Below are 19,589 nucleotides of genomic sequence, written 5' to 3' on the forward strand. Positions count from 1 at the left end.
TCCGTTCCCACCAGTATGTACAATCCCCATGGTAACAAACTTCTCTTGATGAAAGCTGTAGCAATGCAAATATTATATCTAGTGGTTTAGCTCAGGGACAAATGTACGGCCATATAAACTACTACTGCTGTCGTCTTTGATGCCTCTGGGTCTGACTCCGGTTTCCCCCATGACTGACTTTGAATGTCAGCGTAGGGAATTCTGTGGTTTCTGGCTTGGTGGCTGGCTGAGAGCGCAAGGTTCCCCATTTTTTCTGCCTTGTTCACACCAGGTGAGCAGCTTGTATTGAACTCTTCTGGGAGGCAGGAGCATCGGGTCAGAGGAGACCAGTGCAATCATATAGTGAGGACCTTTTTGCCTCTCTGGTTGTCCCAAAGAAGCCCAGGGCCTTCTGCTCCTGTGTCATGGCTCCGTACGTTGTCTTCCTTGCTAGTCCTTTCTGGTAGGATGCCTTTCTCAAACTGTGCAGTCATCTCCAGCTAGGATCCATTTAAGGAGTTCGCTAATTGACAGTTGCTTATCATTACAGACTAACTGGGCTTAAACTCTCTTGGTTACAAACTTGTCCTCTTTAACTGAGATTCAAAGAAACCTTGTGCTTGTGGAGGCAGTGCTGTGTTGCGTTATGGTCACTCACAGGAACATCAGTTAAGCTGTAGCGATCACAACTTCATTTTGACTCTGTTACATCTTCCACGTCTCTTCCTTTCATGTTCAAAAATCTTCTGTCCCAGCCTCTTATCAACCTGACTGATGCATCTCCCCGCCTTTCTCGAGGAGCACCTCGGCAACCCTTGCGTAGGTCACGGTTTAAAGTGGTTTCAAGCCATTCCCATCCAACGTGCTGCTCCTGGGACTGACCAGCACCACATGCAGCACCGAAACACAGCCATCTCGCAAGCAAAGCTCCGCTGCGATGCAAACCAGGTGTCACCCTGGACCTATACAGGTTCTCATCCTGAATTGCACTTGGCTAACGATACCTAGTATCAGGGCCTGATGCTTGTACGTGTTCTGTTCTTCCTTGTCTGTAAATGCAAATGAATTGCACAGTAATCAGCACTGCAAAACTGGAGTTTGGCTACGGCCCTCGTTATCTACTGTCAAAATTACCCTGATTGTGTTCCTGTCTAATCTGATTGTGAAGGAGCTCTCGGTGCCACCGCTGCAATTAAATGTTGACCCATCCAGTGGAAGCCTGAGAACACAGTTTTAAAGAAGGTCATTCCAATCTGTTTTCTTTATGGCAAAAAAAAAAAAAAAAGTATCTGTCTTCCATCTCTTCCTCTAAACAAGTTGCAACTTTTCAAGGGAGCAGCACAGAGCTGGGGAAGGCAATGAATTAATTTGTTCCCTGAAGGAAAAGGGGAGTATTATTCAATCCAGCATGGTATGAGGTGTACCTTGGTATCGTCTTATGGTGGTTACTTTCCTCTGGGGAGGGAAGACCCGGTTTGAAGCCTGGAGTATCCTCTCTGTAGGAAAAACGCTGATTTAGTTTATAATTTGTTCATAGCAGGCAGCTCGTATGTGGCGTGTCTTTCTGGGGAAAGCTGGCTTTTCCTTCTACCTTTTCCTTATTACTCCAGTTCTTGGCACAAAGTTTAGTGGAGAGTGCCCAGATGTAAATCATCAAGAGCTCCAAAGAAGGCGAGCCAGACCGGAGGGCTTGCTGGAGCAGCAGTTCCTTCTCCCCAAAACCCCGATCGCACTCGCAAGGTACCTTTCAGTACACGTGGCTGTGCTTGGAAAGTGCCTTTTGATGGGGTTGCTGGTGACTAGGATGTTTATCTTGGGGAAATTTGCCATCCTTGATGTGAAATTGTGAAGGGTGTGCGCAGAATAACTTAAGAATGCTCTTTCTTGTGTAATTTCTCATCTCGGTTGGTTAAAATCTGGTAGAGAAGCGGTGAGTAAGGGGGTATTTTTTTAAAGTAAAACTTCACTTCCAACAAGAAAACGCTTGTGCGCAATAAAATAAAAGCTCGGCAACCAAGTGCGGGTTGCTGTTCAGTTATTCATTTGCTATTCCCTCACTTCCAGAGCATTTTCAGCTGCAATCATAACCGGCCCTTGTCTTGCAACGAGTGAAACCACCTCTGTGTAATGCTGTTCCTGGTCCGCTTGTCCTAGCGGTAAGGAGGGTGAAGGGATGGGAAAGCTGGTTATCTTCAGAGCTTTCCATGACTGTCTGTGAGGGACTCGCTGTCCTCCTCCTTTACGCTGTAGGATTTCAGTGAGTTTTGGTCTTTCAAAGCTGTGCGATTCCTGGGCAAGCCCAGTTCAGATGCTGGAAGATTGAGATTTGCCCCAGGTACGTGAAGACAAACTGCAGATTGCCCCACTGGCGTCTTCCCTTCTTGGGGCTGGTGAGGACCATGGGGTCGTGAGTACTGACACCAGAAACTGCAACACGTCATCCTTGGCAAATAGGGAACCTATTTCTGGTGCTAGAAAACCCCTTTGCTTGAAGCTAGAGACTGTGAGCAGTGCCCTTTGGCAACAAGAATAACTAGCTTGGGGGAAGACCGGTGGATTTTAATAATCTAATGGGTTTAGCCAGGAGTTCTCGAGGTTTGCAACTAACAGGGTGACTAGAAAGTGCCGCCTCTTGCTGCTCAAAGAAATGACAAGAGCTTTTATTATTTGTAACCTTTTTCGCTTCTGACTACGTGTCCTTTTTTTCTGGTGTGGTGCAGGGATAGACAGAGAAGTGTGAAGAAAGTTAAATGTGAATAAAGGGCAGAGACTTTGACTTGGGGAAAATAAGAACAAATATTCCTGATGCTTAAAAGCATCAAAGTCCTGGTGCTGGCTGTGGTTTCACCTGTGCAACTGGCACCTCGGGTAACTCATATCAGATAAAGGCAGGGAGTTTAGAGGAGGCAAGGCAGCCTAAAGGGGCTTGGAGGCAGGGAGGCGTCTGGGCTGAACTTGCCCTTTTGTGGCCCACGCGTCGGCGTAACCGGTAACGCTGCTAAATCATAGGGCTCCTTACAGATAACTGCAGGTTGTGTAAGTGCTGCTTAGAGTGGAATTCGTTCACCTTTGTAAGAAAATAAACATGAATAACCATCAGGCCCAATATTAGAGGCTATTTATGTTACAAAATTCTGCTTGCAAAGATTGCAGAAGAACTCACACCTCTGACACCTCGAACAAGCAGAGCGGTGCTTTTTGCACCACAAGCAGCTGGAGCGGCTGCGCTTCCATCGCATGGGTGGCGTTGCGGCACTCGCTGCTTGCAAAGCTCTTCGCAAAGGAAAAGATCAACTGTATTAATCTCATTTTTAACACACCCTGTGTCACAAAATATGGTGAGTTTTTTTTCTCAAAGATGGGTTCTCAACTGCTGAGGTGGCAGACCACACACAGAGGTGTGGTCTTATGTTTTTTCCCTCAAATTCAGAATGTCTTCTCTGGTGTGGTTCTTCACCTGGAAGGACAGCTGTAGACAAGTCTCTAAGGGAGAGAGGACATGGCAGAGATCCTTAGAAAGCAGGGACTTGCTTTTCTGGTAATGACCATCGACCTATTTGCGACTTGTGTTGAGACGCACATAGATAAATATACAACTTTATTTTTCCCTGGGGCATTGCAGCTTTCTGCTTTGTCTGCCTCTTTGGGGCAGGCTGCTCATGGCCATTTGTGTCACTAGGCTTGCAAAAATATTTTCAGTGAAATATTTTTAGCTGGAAAACTGATTTGCCCAAGCTTATAACTTATGTTAATTTTAAAGAAACTTAATGAAGGGATTTTTTTTTTTTTAAGGCTAAGTGTTTGCCAGGAAAAAAAGAAAAAAAAACGCTCAGCCCTGCAAACAGAGCAGCCATCTGTTGGCCGTGATGTTCATCTGGGATTTCGGGAGATCTGGGTGTGAAGTTGAATCCTAACAAATTTTTTTTTTATTACTGTAGGGGAGATCCAGCCTTATGGTGGTGGGTGGCCCCGCACGAGGATGAGGGAAGGGGAACTTGACCCTGGAACAGGCAAATCCACAGCGGCCAGTCTATTTCTGACCGATGATTGGGCAGTCTGTTGCTCTCCAGATTTGAAAGGTTTTGTGTGGGTTTTGTCCCAATGCAGAATGGGTAAAATGCTTTAAATCACTTTTCATTCTGACCAAAGAAACAATTTCCTACGAGCTCAACCCTGAACAATAGAGCCTTGATCTTGATAGGGGGCTCTGGATGTTACTGTAATGCTAATACGTGGCGCGGTTGGCCTTTGCGCTTCTGGCGCATTTCAGGCACTATATAGGGAGTCTGTAATCAGCTGCTGAAAAATTCCCTTCTGTCTCTCTCCTAGCAACCCCTTCTGAATTGATATTTGAAAATAAGCTTGCTTTCTATATCATCATCTAAACATTTTCAATGCTTACTGTCATTAAAATTCTCATAATAGTTTGGGGACTAAGATAATTTATCATCAGATCCTCAGGACTCCCTTCTAGTTTCAGTGGTCTTAACGTAAAGCTTTTGAACTTCTTATCCGTCAGAAACCTGACTTGTATCCGGATTTTGCTCTCGTCTCTTGCCTTTTACACTGGCTATATTTAACACAAAGTCAAATTAATATACTGAGATGATAAGGAGATAAAAGCAGCAAGGCCATAAGTCACCTAGACTAGTAGGAGCAAGCTGAGAGTCTTGAAAGGGATTTGGTTGTAGTTTTGTTAAACATTTTAGCGCCTGTGATGTGTTACAGCCTGGGTTTGTAGCTCTGTAATCTTGACCCCTCATACACACGGTGTAGCTGCGTGCCCTGCTGTGGAAACAAGGCAGGCTGCTCGTACCAGTACGAACCGCTGGATTGCCACTGGAATCACGAGCACTGAAGTCTTTATCCGTTAACTGCTCGTTCTCTTTCTGCAAATCTGAATAATGAAAAGTGGGGTGAGAGAGAGTGTGGGCATAGAGGAGTTCGTCTGGACAGAGTAGACTAAAATAAGGTAAGGGATTTGTGGTCTTCCCCATAAATGCTGACTGCGTGTTTGGTGTCTCAAGTGCTTTCTGCACAGATCTATATCAGTAGCCGGTGAAAGAGGTGGATGGGAACCCTCGACATGAACATAGCTATCCTGGGAGATATGCGGGAGCTGCTGTGAACAGTCTGGTCACCTTAACTGCGGAAATCTTGCTCCAAATTCTTGATCCTCTTTTCCTGTGGCTTCCTGAAGCTGTACTCTTATCTTCTGGAGACCTGGAGCATTTCTCCTTCCTGGGAGCTATTTGAGCTTGCTGGAGGATTTGGCACCAGGCCCTGCCTAGCTCTGAATGCAGGAGAGGGGTTTGTTGTGCCCTAGGCGCAACGGGGTTCCTTAAGTCTTGTGGGTCTCCAAACCGGCGACTTTTTTTCGATCTGAGACAGATGATTAATTGCTGGCGTATTTGGAATGGGATTCATTTGGGATTTGGTTGTAAGACATTTGCCTTATGGAAAAAGTCTGTCTGAGCTGAGAAAATAGCTGGGTCAGAGCCTGCGTTCTTTACTTGGAGATACATCGCCCTCAGCCGTGGTGGAGCTTTCTTTGGGAACGTGGTCCAGAGGGACAGTCCTCCAAACGTGTCAAGTCCCTTCTGCTGCTCCGCTGTGCTTTTCTCTTGTGCTGTTAGAGCGTTCCCTGGTATGGCTTTTTGGGATGAAGAAAGTGTCCTGGTCTTCCTGGAGTCCTGGCTTGTGCAATACATGTTTCCTTTTTGAGGACCTGGAGGTGGAAAGAGCTCGTAGGGTATAAATGTTCTTGTTTTTGTAATTGCTCCGCGCACTTCTCCCACTAGTGCTGTCAATCGTTTTCTCAGTGGGATTTCAGGGTTTCAAATTCCTGGGCATCTCTACCTTTAGAGACAACTTGGCGGAGAAGGGAAAGGGTAGATGGTTCACCCCACTTGTGTTAGAGAGTGGGTGCTCATGTGGAATTCACTTTGTTCCCAGGAAAGAGGGCTTCCCCAGCTTCCTCAGTTCTGCTAATGCATTTCAAGAGATTTCCCTTGTGTTTATACAAGGGTTTTATTGCTGAAATTCACTTCGTGTTCAGTCTGTCCCCAAACTCGTGTATCGTGTTAATAAATGATGCGGTTGTTCCCAAATGCAGCATCTGCATCCCAACACATATCCCTTTCGTGAACCTAACTCACTTGCTGGGTTTTGGTAGGCATTTTAGGTCCTTGCCACAACAGGGAGAGTAACCAAATATGGCACCACATTGCTTACTAATATTTTTTTGGACTAGGGAACGCTAGGACTGAGTCTGAGTGCAGAAAGCTCTGCTTTAATTTATGGTCGGTATTAACTTGCGGAGCTGGAGAGCGTATAAGCTGCAGCTGCTCAGGAGCTCGCTCTGAAGATCAGACTGGGAGAGCTGTTTTTTATTAAGTGGTACTTGATTTAGTCCTAAGTAAAACCATTTGTATTTAACCCGATCTGCGAAGCTGCGTTAAGTGTTAACATACTTCAGTATTAAACGTTTCACTCTGGGGCATCATCGTACACGGCGGGTTTGTGTAAGAGCCCGTTTCAGACCTAAATAGTTACGCATTAGATGAGTATGTATATTTTTCAAAGCAACTTAAATATAGGCACGACTGAGTTTAAAACTTACTGTTGTGGTACTGGGGGATGTGAAAAGATCTGGTGAGAAGTGTCCCATAACATCAGGTCTGAAGGAAGCTGCAATACTTCGGGGCTGAGCTACTGTAGGGATGTAGCTTTTCCCAGAGACGCCCGTTGGCTTTTAGCAGAGGCATCACTTGCGCTTGGGGCAGTTAGGCATCGACCTGCCCTTTGTGAGCTGCTCTTGGGTGACTGCCAGGTGCGGCGAGCTACTTGCCATTTAACTGTAGGGCAGAGCAGCTTCTGCTGAACCAAGAAAACTCTTGAGCCAAAACAAACCACCATAAACTTTTCTCCCTCCCCATGAGAGTGAGGGGAAGAAGGTTATTGCGTCCAAACTCTTTTGGAGCTGGCACTGTGGGAAAACTCTGTCCAGTCGTGGAGTCATTGTACTTGAGGAACTGTAATAAATCCTGCCAGACCCCGCAGATGGGACTCGGATCTCCTGCGTACGAGTAGGCACGCAGACTGCCGGGATTGAATTGGCACTTCTGCGTACAGGAGCCTCTGCTCTTAAAGTAGTTTGTGACAAACCTTAAGCAGCTTCATGGATTGTAAAGTGAGATCAGGGGTAGATCTGAGCTGAGAATTATTTGTTCCTGGTGGTAGGTCCTAGGTCGTTACGTTCCTGGTGGGTCAGGAATATTTAAGTGAGCATGTACAGGTTGGGGGCTGCCCTACTGAAAGTGGCTCTGGGTGTGCCTGCTCAAGCAGGGGGGTTGGACGGGATGATCTCCAGAGGTCCCTTCCAACCCCCACCAGTCTGGGATTCTCTGTATGTGTGTGCCCAGGTATACAGCTGCCTGTTTGCTCAGTGCCATGAAGGTGCAAGGGGGTCTGTGTAATTGCTGCAAAGTGAAGAGCTTCCTGGGCAAATTTTGTGCCTTGAAAGAAGAAAACCTTTTCCATCAGAGTGAAAAACATTGGTTGTAAAAGGGAACCTGGCTTCAGTTCCTCTTAGCCTGAGTGCTTCTGCCAAGCTCGCTGCTGTGATGTTAAGGATCTTTTATCAGATATTCTGTGCTGTTGCTCCCTTCTGTCAAATGGGGGCAGCCTCTGTGGTGCAGAGCTGAAGAGTCTGAAGTTCAGGTGGGAATAAACCTTTGATTTTTCTCCTGCTCTGTTTTTTTTTTTTTTCTTTCCAATGCTTCCCTCATAATTCATATTAAGATTATTGATTAAAGGTAATTGCTGTAGGATATTATTCACAATTCATTAACCCTGATTTATAGCAGAATTCTTCAGCAAGCTTAGGTGCTGAAACATCACCATTAATTGTCTTAACTGAGCCTTACTTGAAATGAAGATTTCTTGCCTTTCCGTTTGTATTCCCTTCTTCCCAAAGCACTGGTGCTTCGGTTCTTTCCTCTAAATGTTGAGAAATACAGTTGTGCTTTTCAAAGTGTAACAGTGCCTCACAATCTCACCCTTCTGCTAGCTCTCCGAAGACGCAGAGATTTTTTTGGTCTTGCAAGTCAAATTAACATGAGATTGCCGTAATTTGCATCGTAGCGGTGGGAGGCCGTCTGACAGCGCCGAAGGCAGCCAAGGAGAATTGAATTCATCAGCTCTCACATTTGTCAGAGCAGGGACTGGGGCGAGTTCTGCTCCTCTGCTCTGGGCAGGAGAGTAAACGTTTAATGTGAGTGGTTGGCAAGGGTGACTTTCTGCTCTGTGGCTCATCTCTTGAGTGCCGGAAAGGAGTGAGGTCCCTCCGAGTCCTGGCCTCACCTCCGAGCCTTGCCCCTGGGGTTCACATCTGCGTGCGGTGAGGCTTTGGAGCTGTTTGCTGTTTCTAGATTTTTAGCTCCCCTCCACAAACCAAATATGTTTCCAAATACATAAGTACTCAGTGTTTTCTTAAATCTGAGCTTACGCTGTGCAGAAGTAGGTGGAAAGCACTAAGCAGCTCTTAAGGGAAGAGAGGCATCTCAAAACTGTCGAATGCAGGGGGGGGAGATTCTTCAGCATGTAAAACTGGCTTTTACTAACGTCATTGTGGTGGTGTGGTCACTTAGATGTGTCAAGACACTTAAATTGCATGTTGTAGAATATTTTGAATATTTGGTTTTAAACTATTTGGTTTGACAGGCTTCTAGCAAGTTACCCGTATCTGAGTAAATGGGATTTGTTTCCTGGACTAAATGTTTTCCTTTACTTGCTGTATCAGTATTGAGAGCAAACACGAAGTCACAATCTTAGGAGGACTCAATGAATTTGTTGTGAAGTTTTATGGACCACAAGGAAGTAAGTATATGACCCAGCCCTTCTCTAAAACCAAACTAATGGCTCATGGTGGGGAACAGTGAAATGACACGTTCTTCTGGAGTGGAAGAAGAGATGAGCAAATCTAAGTGGGGGTGAGAAATCAAAGGGTGTTTGAAGGCCGCTCTCTCAAGGGCAGGGAGAAATACAACTGTGAGCATTAACACAGATGAACCCACCTCCCTTGGAACTGAGCAGAGCTGGATACTGCCTTTGGACAACTAAGCCCTCTGCTATGGTCTTCAGCACCACTCTTGTTGAGCCTTAGCTTTTCTAGGCCTGGCTCATAAGTTTTGCATCAGTCATCTGAATTTTTGCGGAGTTTGGAATTAAGATGGCTTTTCTAGTGACTAGATCACAAGTCAGGTCTCCAGCGTGCCTTAATTTAGTAACACCGCTAAAGGTAAGTAGATTATTCCAAAGTGTCTGTTTTTAATAAGGTTCTTGTGTCTTTGTGCCAAGATCTGCAGTAGCCGGTAAAATCATGTATTTCTTGTCAGGCAGCACAGGAAAAAGGCTTTTACCGTAGGAGGTTTGATATGAAATCTTACCCCCTGATGGAGTTAAGTATTCTTCCAAAGACATGTTTTGCTTAATGCTGTAGTTCTATTTATTCTCTCCTGAGTTACGAAGTGTCTAATACCTGTGTTTCTTTCATTGCAGCACCATATGAAGGTGGAGTATGGAAAGTTAGAGTCGACCTTCCTGATAAATACCCTTTCAAATCCCCGTCTATAGGTAACCAATAATCACTTTCAGTCAAAATCGTGTTACTGTTTATGCAGGAGAGATGACACTGCTTGCAGCGTTGTTGTAGGTGAAGTTGCGCTAAGCCTCAGCACAATCATAAGATCTTTACTTCAACTCTGCAGAATGCTTTTACCGTAGACTTCCAGATATCACGTGCCAAGCAGAGAGGAAGTTTGGTCTTTTGGCTGAAGGGCTAGGAGCTGGAAATGTGATTCGGTCACATGTTTGTGTGTTGATGAGTTGAGTCTCTCTACCATGTGTTTTTTTAATAATATATCCATTTGTGGGTAAGGTGCAGGATACCACAGCGAGTGCTGGAGCCTGTTTATATAAAATGACTCATTTAGTATGGAGAGCAGAGACCACAGTGCTTGTTCATGGTCTTGGAGTGAGCCTAGCTTTTGGGCCCTCTTGTCCAAAAGTGGATGGAAGTGAAGGGCCGAGCTGAAGCGTCTGTCCTCATGGACTAGGTGACGCATATGCGGAAGAACGCAGAAGGAGGGACCTATCACCAGAAGAATTGCAGCTGGCTAGACTGGTCGGGCTTGTTTAACCTTCTAGAGGAAATAGGAATCTTGATAAGGAAATGTTCTTTAGACTGTATCCATTCTATCTTTGTCCTTGGGTAACGGTGAGCTATCTCGGATGTCTTCTGGTACCTCACTTTATTCCAGTCACTTAAGATATAAATAAAATAGCCAATATTGCTTGAAAAACTGGAGCAGATGCATGAAGTTCCAACATATCCATTCTGGCTTACGAAATAAATGCTGGTAGCTCAGTGACATGGCACTTCTCCGTCAGAAGGGCGGTGTGCTTGTGGCTCAAGCCACCAGAGGACTCTAAAGAATGGAGAAAACTGCCTAAGGAGAACTGATGTGGAAACTTGACTATATGGGTTGGACGAGATGGGTCCCTTCCAATATCAACATCCTGATTTGGAGTTGATAAGTATTGGCTGCTTTCTTAAAATAGACTCTTACGCTAAGAGTGCCTTCTATTTAAGATCACTCTCTCTCTCTCTCTCTCTCTGGTGTGAGAAATAATCTGTCTAGTTCCAAATATGAACCGTGCCTTTTGGGAAAGAGCGATGCTGGTTTTATGCTGTCCTTTACCTTTTTTTTTTTTTCCTGTTGAAACCTTAACCACAGAAATGTGCACGCAGCTGAGTAACAGCGCAGTATTGCTGCAGCTATGCAAACCCTTTTCTCCTTCCTCTTGAATCAGCTCTGAAACTTGCTATAAACCTCTGTTTACGAGATCCTCAATATGTTATTTGGTGCCAGTCATTTTTCCCTCTCCGCTTCTCAAGTGCCACAAACCGACAGATCAGAATACCGTCATGTTGGCAATCTTAAATGTGGGCTGGCTACAGATGACTCTCAGAAAGCACGTAAAACCCCATTTCCTTGTTGTTAATTGCTTTGGAGCTAGTCTACTCAAGATTTTTTTTTTTTCTCTCTCCTGATGCTCATCCTGTGTGTATCAGAAATCAAGGTTGCTGGCTTAAAGCAAACCCAGACTTTCTTTCCAGTAGCCTATGAAGGCAATGCAGCTAAACGTTGGCCAGGCTCTTGTATATTAATAGTGCTGATGATTTAGCTCCCGTTGGTTGCATGGAGGGCGGTAGGTTTGACCTTTTGGTGGTTTGGCTTGGGGGCTGTTTAGTGCTGGTTGGGATAGGTGAGAGTAAAAGGCAGCCCAGCTGTATCTTCAGAACTGACGCCACAAGGGTGGCCTCTCTCGTTGTGAACTTGGGGAGGGTGGTGGGTGGGTAGCTGTGGAGGGGGTTATTTTGTGCTCAAATTGCTTTGTCCCTTCTAATGTTGCTTTTGCTGCCTTCCTCTTACTACAGCAGCTTTCCATCCATCAGTTTGCTTATACCCGCTGTGTTGCGCCCGCCTTATTCCAGATTTGTTACACCTTCTAGGATGCTTCCCTGCTCTGCGAGTGTCTGTTTGAGAGGCTGAAAGACCATCTCTTCTCTCGCTGAGCTCCCCAAAAGGCTGGCTCTTGCTCTAGGGTCTGCCTTACTGTCTGGTGGGTGAGGGCTGCTAGAAGTGCAGGTTCCCTCCTGGGCGAAGCAGCGTGCAGCTGAGGTTTCAGTTTGAATAAAGAGCTGATGCTAGATGAGAGCTGGCTTAGCAAAGCAGGGCTCAGCTCTGCTGCAGGGAGGAAAGAGCTGCGGAGTGGAAGTGCCAAGAGGAGCGCTAGGACCTGGGGAAGCTCCCAACCAGCTGCAGGAAGAGGTTTGTTTTTCTTTGTCTGGTTCCCATTTCTGCTGCCCCAGCCCAGCTTATCTGGACAGCAAGGACTGAGTGACATCTCAGCCCCTTCCTCTGGGCCAGCCCGATCTCTGCACTGCTCCTCTCAGAGACAGACGGTGTGCGGTGCCTGATACCGGTGGTTTTGTTTGGCATTACAGATAGCTCCAGAGCAAGCCTTCGTCCCAGCTGAACTGGGAGCATTCTGAGGTGTGAAACAAGCTTGTGAATGAGACGGGAGCTGTTCTCTCCCTAGTCTGCCTGTTCCAGTGAGCACGGGTGTCCTAACCCAGCAGTCCTCAGCCAGCTGGAGCTCTGGATAACACAGGGATAGGAATTAGTAGGGAAGAAACTTCCCGTGGCAACCTCTGACCTGTAAAGAGGTGGAAGTGGAGGATTTCAGAGATGGTGGAGCCCATACCTGGACAGAAGATCATCTAGAGCACACATGTAGCTTGTTTGCAGCCCTTCTGTTCTCAGCACTGCATAGCTCCCACTGCAGTGGTAACATGCAGAGTTCAAATTGTCTGTGTAAGTCCCTGGCTTGTATAAAGTATAGAATCCAGCAGTTTCTTTTCCTTTAATAAATTACACTTTTATGCCGAAGCTTAAAGGCAAAATGCTGTTCTTGCAGCTTTCCTTGTTCCTCTAGTACTGTAGGCTAAAATTTTCTTTCCATCTTAGAAAAATCTTAATGTGGTCTTGAACATGACATGGGCTTTTTGCAGCAAATAACATGATGGCTTGAAGCATATCCATGCGTTCTAGAAAGCCGTTTCTGAAAAATGACTGTTAATAGTTGCTTTCTAATCTGTTCAAATTGCTTTTATCCCAGCATGGCTCTGAGTATAAGGTACATGAAAACTTGGTGCTCTCTTCAAAGTGCAACTGACAAACCTGAATAGAAAAGGTTTTTAAAGTGAGTTCCAGATTTATCATCTGGAAAGGTGCGGATCTTTTCTTAAACCCTAAAAGAGTGGTGGTCCTCTTCGCCGGTGGGGGTCTCTAGCAGGAGGCTTCGTTCGGTGTGGTGGCTCTTCTCCTGCCGAATCTTTGCTCCTTTGCCCTATCCACGGCTCCCTTATCAAATATGCATGGCATTTATTTCCTGCCCTTCTCAGGTTGGTAATTATTGCTGTAGTCTATTAAATGATGCCGCCCCAGGGACAGTGCTCTCCTGGTAATGCAGGTAATGTCTCTGCTTAAAGACCTAAACCGTCCTGGGATCTATGTGAAAAGAGCAGTTCCTGGGAGAGCTTCCAGTGTTTCACCATGTCCTGCAGTACCTTCCTGGGATTTCTGGCACCGCCTGTTCCTTGCTCGGTCTTTGCTGTGCGTTCGGACAGATGCCGTATTGGTGCAGGATGATTTTTCCTAACAAAAGCTATACAAAATACAGTAAAAAGGGAAATGTGCATCCTAGAAGAACACGAATCTAAACAGAGCCAGATGTAGGGCTGTCGTGTTGGCTCTGGGCTTGAGCGCTCCCATTGAGCTGAACTAATTCTGCTTGTGATCCCTAAATATCCAAATCTAACTTGAGCAGTTTGCTAGAACAAAACCAACTCCTGAAAAATACCCCATTGCGTTCTGAAGCTTGTGAATGCTGCTGCTCTTAATGCTTTTGTCAATTAATGTAAATATCCCTGCGTGCTTATGGGGACCCAAAGCACTCCCCTGCTAGATGTTTGTTTCCATTTTTGCGCTCTCCTAGACAATATGTTTTGAGCTGTTTATGATTTCAGTAACCCTGCTGGCACTGGTTCGCTGCTTTTTCCTTCCCTCTGGGATTTAATATCTTCAGGGGAACTTTCTGCCTAGTCTGTTCCTGCTTTTTCAAAGGGGAGCTGTGAAGTACTTGAAGTACTGTGTTGAGCTCCCAAGTCACGAGAACACTTTGTATAAATTTTGTATGTTTTTAATCAGTCCGTATGCCTGCCAAGAGCTGGAGATTAATGCTCTTTGATGCCATAAACACAGGAGGAAGTGCAGAGTGTGAACGTCCTGCCCTGCGTAGATGATAGGAGCAGTAGAAACATGTGAACCGGGGAGCCTGAGCTCTTACCTGGAAGACCCGTGGCATTTATTTTATTGCTAAAATCTGCAGAAATATTAGGCCAGCACTAAGTCACTCTGGTTTCTTTATAATCAAATGTCAAAGCTGCAAAGTTTGAGTACAATATGCTCAGAGCCCCAATTTCTCTAATAACTTCTGTGTATATATATATATATACAGTTCTCATTTTCCTTCCATCTCTGGCTGAGTTCTCTGCAGATATCTTGCATTTATATGTCACCTTTCTCCTAAGTGTTTTGCAAAACAAAATGCCTAGTATGTACACAAAACATATGGAAGTGTGTCTGTATGTAAGTAGATAAGGAGACATTGTGGCAGCCAGTACAAGAATGCTCCAGCCAGGATTTAACAGATCTCTCCTGGCCTGTACTTAATTTTTCTTTTTAACTGCAGCTGCTATTTTTACTTTCAGCTCCGCTCTGGATGGCGTTATATTTTGCTGCTTAGAATTTCGTGAGTCACTTACCGCCTGTGACCATTCTGAGCTGGCTCTTCCCTGTGCGTGTTGATCCTTATTCTGACCTACAAGCGATGTGAAAATGCTTGTTCTTTCAAATACGCTTAGCTTTGTCTAAGGGGAAAGACGAGACACCTAAAGGTAATATGTATCCCCGTCTCATCTCTGGTCTGACGCACAACTGGGCACCCTCTGCAGATTCACGGCTACAGTCAGAGAATAGGAACAGACGGACAAAATGGGGTAGGTGTTTTCAGCCTGACTTGGCGCTGATTCACTGCCTTCTGTGCCAGTCTCTGAAGCCTGGGCATCAGGTGATGGTGCACCTAAGCAAAGAGATGAGCTGATATTGGGCAATTGCTTTGTGCTAGTTCTGCATGTTTTTCCAGAGATTGCTGCTCTTAGCGCTGGTCTGTAAGCTTGTGGATACTGCTTTTCCGCTTCCAAGAAGGGCCGCTCGGCGATTTGCTCTGAGCACGAGGTCCAGGGTTTATAGCTCTGCCACTATCTTCCATCAGCTACTACAGACATATTTTTCTGTCCTGATCTTTCCCTCGTGAAGCTGCTGCGGAATTATTTATGGTATTGTTTTGAAAAGCTACTAGAATTTTAGTATGGTAATATAAACTGTTCTACTTCTGCTGTTAGCAAGCTGATGTTACACAGCACCTCACACCACTACCATGCAGTGGATGCCTCTGCGGCGAGTGCACAGTGTTGTATTTGACTCTGTAGAATGTTCTGAATGGGCTCCTAACCTCCAAATGTCATAAAAAATAAACCCTTGACTTTTCCAGTGAGAGCTTATTGACCTGAGAGTGCTGGACAAGGTACGTACCTCCGAGGTGGGCTGATCCTGTGCCCTTCAAATGGCCAACATCCACGCACTAAACCAGTTGTCCCAGTCTGCAGAGGGGAATAGGTACTAAGCTGAGGACTGAGGCAGAGGTCTTGCTCTCGTGACCTCTCTCCCATCTCCTACCATGCTTTCCCAGCCTGTGGTGCATGGCGGGCTCGTGACCAGTTGCACAAGAAGGTAGTCCTTGAAATGAGTGCAATGCGTGTGGGTTTTTTTTAAATAAAAAAATAAATGCATGTTCCCTTGCAGGCTTTTTTGAGTGTTTGCGGAGGGGGAGGTAATAAACATTAAGTTTAGACTAATTTTATCTGGCTGTTTGGCAACACTGCACGAGCACTTGGGAGATCTTTTTCCCTTGGATAGGTTGTTCAGTGGTTAAAAAAAGCAGAGGTAAAACACTGCTCTTGACCTCTCTGTACTGTACATAAGCTCTTTTGTGTGCCAATATCTGTGCATGTAGTTCTGCCCCGAGCCTTGGGTGGTCACCCAAGCCACGTTGATTTGGTGTGGTATTTAAAACTCACTGCATCCTGCTTCAGAGGGACTGTAACCACCTTCCCACCTCACCAGCCAAGCAGTCCGAACCGTCTCCTGACTTGGCCTTAATCTTTCCTTAAAAATAAAACTTGGAGGCTTGTCAGTGAAAAGTCAGGAGCGGTGACATACACTTGTCCTGTCGGCTGTTTGTTTGGCACCACGGGTACACAGATACGCATCTGCTGTCACAGTTGTTCAGGTGGAGAAGTGTCCGGCTGGCCTTAATTTATGAGCAAAGAGAGCCGACGCGTGGGCAAGCGGTGGCAAGTTTGGGATGGGTAAGTGGGTATAAACTAGCTTCACTCTGGCACGTTCCCCAGAGCCAGTGGGAAGCCCTCGTACAGTTATCGCCGGTGTGGTCGGGCTGTGCGGCTGACTCCCCGCCGAGCAAGAAAACACGCGGCTGGGATGTGGTGTGTTTGCTGGTACGCTGCTTTTCCTCCTTCCCGTGTGCTTCAGCAGGGCTAGCGGCACTAGCATTGCTTTCAAAAGTTGTGCTGCAGAAAAGAAGTCTCTTTTGGGGACCTCTCAACCAACCTACTGGCTAAGCTGGCTGTACTTTGAGCTCAGATAAGCAACAGGCCACCTTTTGAAGCACCACGTTTTGGACTGTGGCCGGTTCCTGACTTGGAGGAGGAGCACCAAGAGGTGCAGAAAGCTTTCTGCTGCTGCGGGCCAGCATTGTGCAGCTGGAGCTGCGTAAGAGTGAGGAGGCAGTCTCCAGCCCAGGTTTTGGATCCCTCTTATCTCCAAGTTTTGCATCTGTCCTGCCTGAGTAGTAGATGAGGCTGTACGGAGGTAGAGCCCCTTTCTAAATCTCAGTCCAGCCCTATAGGTGTAGTGATAGGGGAACAATGGATGTGGAACAACCTCTTGCAGGAGCTTTCTGCCTAATGGCTCTGCAGGACAACAAGAGGTGCCTTGGGGAGCCCTCAGCGTTCCCCAAGTTATCCAGGCATTTGGGCTCTGCCTCTTGGAGGAGAACTTGCTGGCAGAGCAGCTCACGAGAGCACGCTGCTTCTGGCACTGCCTTCTAGGCATTTCCTGGTAGCTTTAGTCTGCAGTTGTTTGAGAGAGATGTTGACATCAACCTAAGTCTGAAATTCCGATCCTCGGAGTGACTGCTTTGACCCAACTGTGAGTCGCTGCCCTTGGATGTTCATCCATGGTTGGTGCGTGAGCACCTTGAGAGAACTTGGTTTCATACTGGAATATGTCCAGCTGCTGGAGCTTTGTGAATGTTCCCGTGTTTGCAGCATCAAGGAAGATTGTCAGCCTTTCAGTTAGCTGATTTTTAATTTAAAAAGGCGCTTCTCTTCAAAGATTTTGTCGACCCAAGGAGTGATTACTCCAGGGCTATTGCTGAAATACCAGCGTTTTTGAAGGTCAGCATCTGCATATTGGTCTCAGCATCTTCCAGTATCAGAACAGATGTGTCCCTTTCTGTTGTGTAACTCCTTTGTGGATGTACAGGTTTTTTTTTTTCCTGTTATCACCCAAAGGCTTTTTGTCCATACAGATTTTATGCAGTCCTGCTTTACCTTCAAAGGCAATCCTGGATCTTGGATGTATGGGAAGGGTGACCTGCAGTCACTCTGCTGCTCAAATTCCTCCTGAGCGTTGGCTTTTCCAGGGCTCAGTATGAATATTGTTTTAAAAATGTTAAATTAAGTGTTTACGGCCAGTCCAACACACAGAATCACGCCTGCTCGGGCTATGACCTCAGCTTCATGCTCCAGGCCATGGTGAGAACCCAAAATCAAGAGCCTCTCCCTTGGCACTCCCCAGGGAGTGCTCACCTGGAGTTCTGCACAGTATAGCAATTGGGCTGTGCTGTGTTCAAGACTGTGGCACTAAACCTGCCCTGGTGTTTATGCTGGCTTGGGAGTGGTTTTTTTTTTTTTTTACTCCTGGCTTCCTCTTCAAATAGGAATTTCACTTCTACATGGATGTTTATGCTTACTTTGTCTTTTGTATTTGTAAAAACAAATAAAGAGCAGGTCAGTATTATTGGAGCAATATTAGTGCTTTATCACTGCAGGCAACTTTACATTTCAAATAAGCTCAAACTATTATCTCCTCCTTTATTTCTGGCTCAGGAGAAGGCATGATATGAACAGAGCTGCTCTTGGCCTGGACAGTTTGTGTCTGTAGGAGAACGAGACCGGGGGGACCTTGAATTGTTGCAAGAAGATGTGGCAACAACCTTGGAAATGAGAAGTGCGGGGAGAGGGTGTTTGTGTTCTTTCTTGAACAACTGTTTCATTTGCAAAGCTTGGGACCAAGGTTCCTGTGAAAGAAGGGATTGTTCCTTGCCTGGGTGAATGCAAAAATGACAGAGAAGAATTACAAATCTCTAGCACAGGAGCTGCTTGAGGAGAGAACCTAATCTCATCTCCCTAGATATCGAGTGCAGCGTAAATGTGTGAATGAAGGGTTGACCAAAACCTTACAGGTGGGTTTCCAGCACAGCCTTGTCCAACCAGCTGCAGGTGGCTGTGGTAGAAGGTACTAGGAAATAGAGGAGATGATCAGAAAACCAAAATGAGAGAAGGCAGAGGGGTGACTGTGTCTAGCTGGGTTAAACAGAGCCAGTCTCTGTCCCAGATACCAGAACAAAAAGCGTGTGATTCAGCAGGTCTACACATGACTGTCCTATTCTTGTTACCTGGTGTCTTCCCCCATCCTCTCTTCTATTCTGCTTTATCAGAAACTTAACTTTGCCTCAGCCTGACAGAGACAGGACTTAGAATCAGGATCGGTGCTTACTGTAGCTCTCCAGTGCCGGCATAATAGGTCTGTGACCTGATTTAAACCTGTGTGAGCTGCCATAATGTAAATATTTGATGGAATGTCGGCTTCCCTTTTAAAGTCTGCTTCAGTTTTTCAAGCTAAATCATGGCGAGGTATTCCTGAAAGACACTTGTTAGCGTGGAGTTGTTTATGCAGCTCTCGGTTCTCCTTTCGGAGATTGTTCTGGCTTCAGGCATCTTTTCAGCCTTGCGTTGTATTTATGCAAAATCCGAGCAGTGCAAGTAAACATGAAATTTTATTTGCGTCATAATGCGCGGAGAGAAAGGGAGCAAAATCCATACCCTGGATTGGAACCATGCTGTCACTCAGACCGCGACCACTCCTCGTCTGAGCAGAGGTGGTACGTCGGCGCTACCGCGGCGCCTCGCCTGGAGTGGCGGGGTGAAGGTAGGGAGTTTGCTGAACGGTAAACAGTGACTGCTCTGAAGAGAAAGCTTCTGTGCAATTTTTTTTTTGTGCTCGAAGGAGCTTTTTAAATGCATTGAGTCAATATCCCGGACCTAAATTTCTTGCCCATTTTTATAAACACGGACCTTTGTCAGAAGGAGTGGTTGCTATTAGCTGAAGGAGATCTCTGCTTACTGCAGACAGGCGCGATTCCCGCATGGGAGGTGTTTGCAGGGCTTCACAGGCTGCAGGATGGCGGTGCAACAGAGGAGAGGAGGTTTTATTTTAAGTTCTGAGCAAAAGCAAATGCTAAGATCTGGAAACAGCTTAACCTGGTACTGATCAAGGGTTGCAGCAGCCCTTCGGGGTAGAGCCCAAGTACAGGAACACTCGATCCGTTTGGCAGCGAAATAACTGGAGAACCCAGTTTTTTAGCCCCGCTCCATCTCCAGTTTGCTCTGGGGACGTGTCCCGCACACAGGTATTTGAGTTCCTCATACTGAAGGAAAGGGAAGAGTTTGGAAGCTGGATTCTGCATCCACTCCCAGCCATCGTCTGAAATACTTA

General features: G+C 46.1%; 1 protein-coding gene across 3 annotated transcripts in view; it reads left to right on the forward strand.

Annotated features, from left to right (window-relative positions):
• The window catches only part of UBE2H (ubiquitin conjugating enzyme E2 H), a 54,543-nt gene that overhangs the window by 19,686 nt on the left and 15,268 nt on the right, over positions 1 to 19,589 (forward strand). For 2 of the 3 annotated variants that reach the window (XM_075081727.1, XM_075081728.1), the window contains exons 2-3: positions 8,783 to 8,859; positions 9,541 to 9,615. In XM_075081727.1, coding sequence (XP_074937828.1) covers positions 8,783 to 8,859; positions 9,541 to 9,615 — 152 coding nt within the window. Of the gene's footprint in view, positions 1 to 8,782; positions 8,860 to 9,540; positions 9,616 to 15,870; positions 16,100 to 19,589 lie in introns of those variants that run through there. The other variant, XM_075081729.1, reaches the window with a different exon arrangement.

Source organism: Phalacrocorax aristotelis, chromosome 1 (assembly GCF_949628215.1).
Source record: "Phalacrocorax aristotelis chromosome 1, bGulAri2.1, whole genome shotgun sequence".
NCBI lineage: Eukaryota > Metazoa > Chordata > Aves > Suliformes > Phalacrocoracidae > Phalacrocorax > Phalacrocorax aristotelis.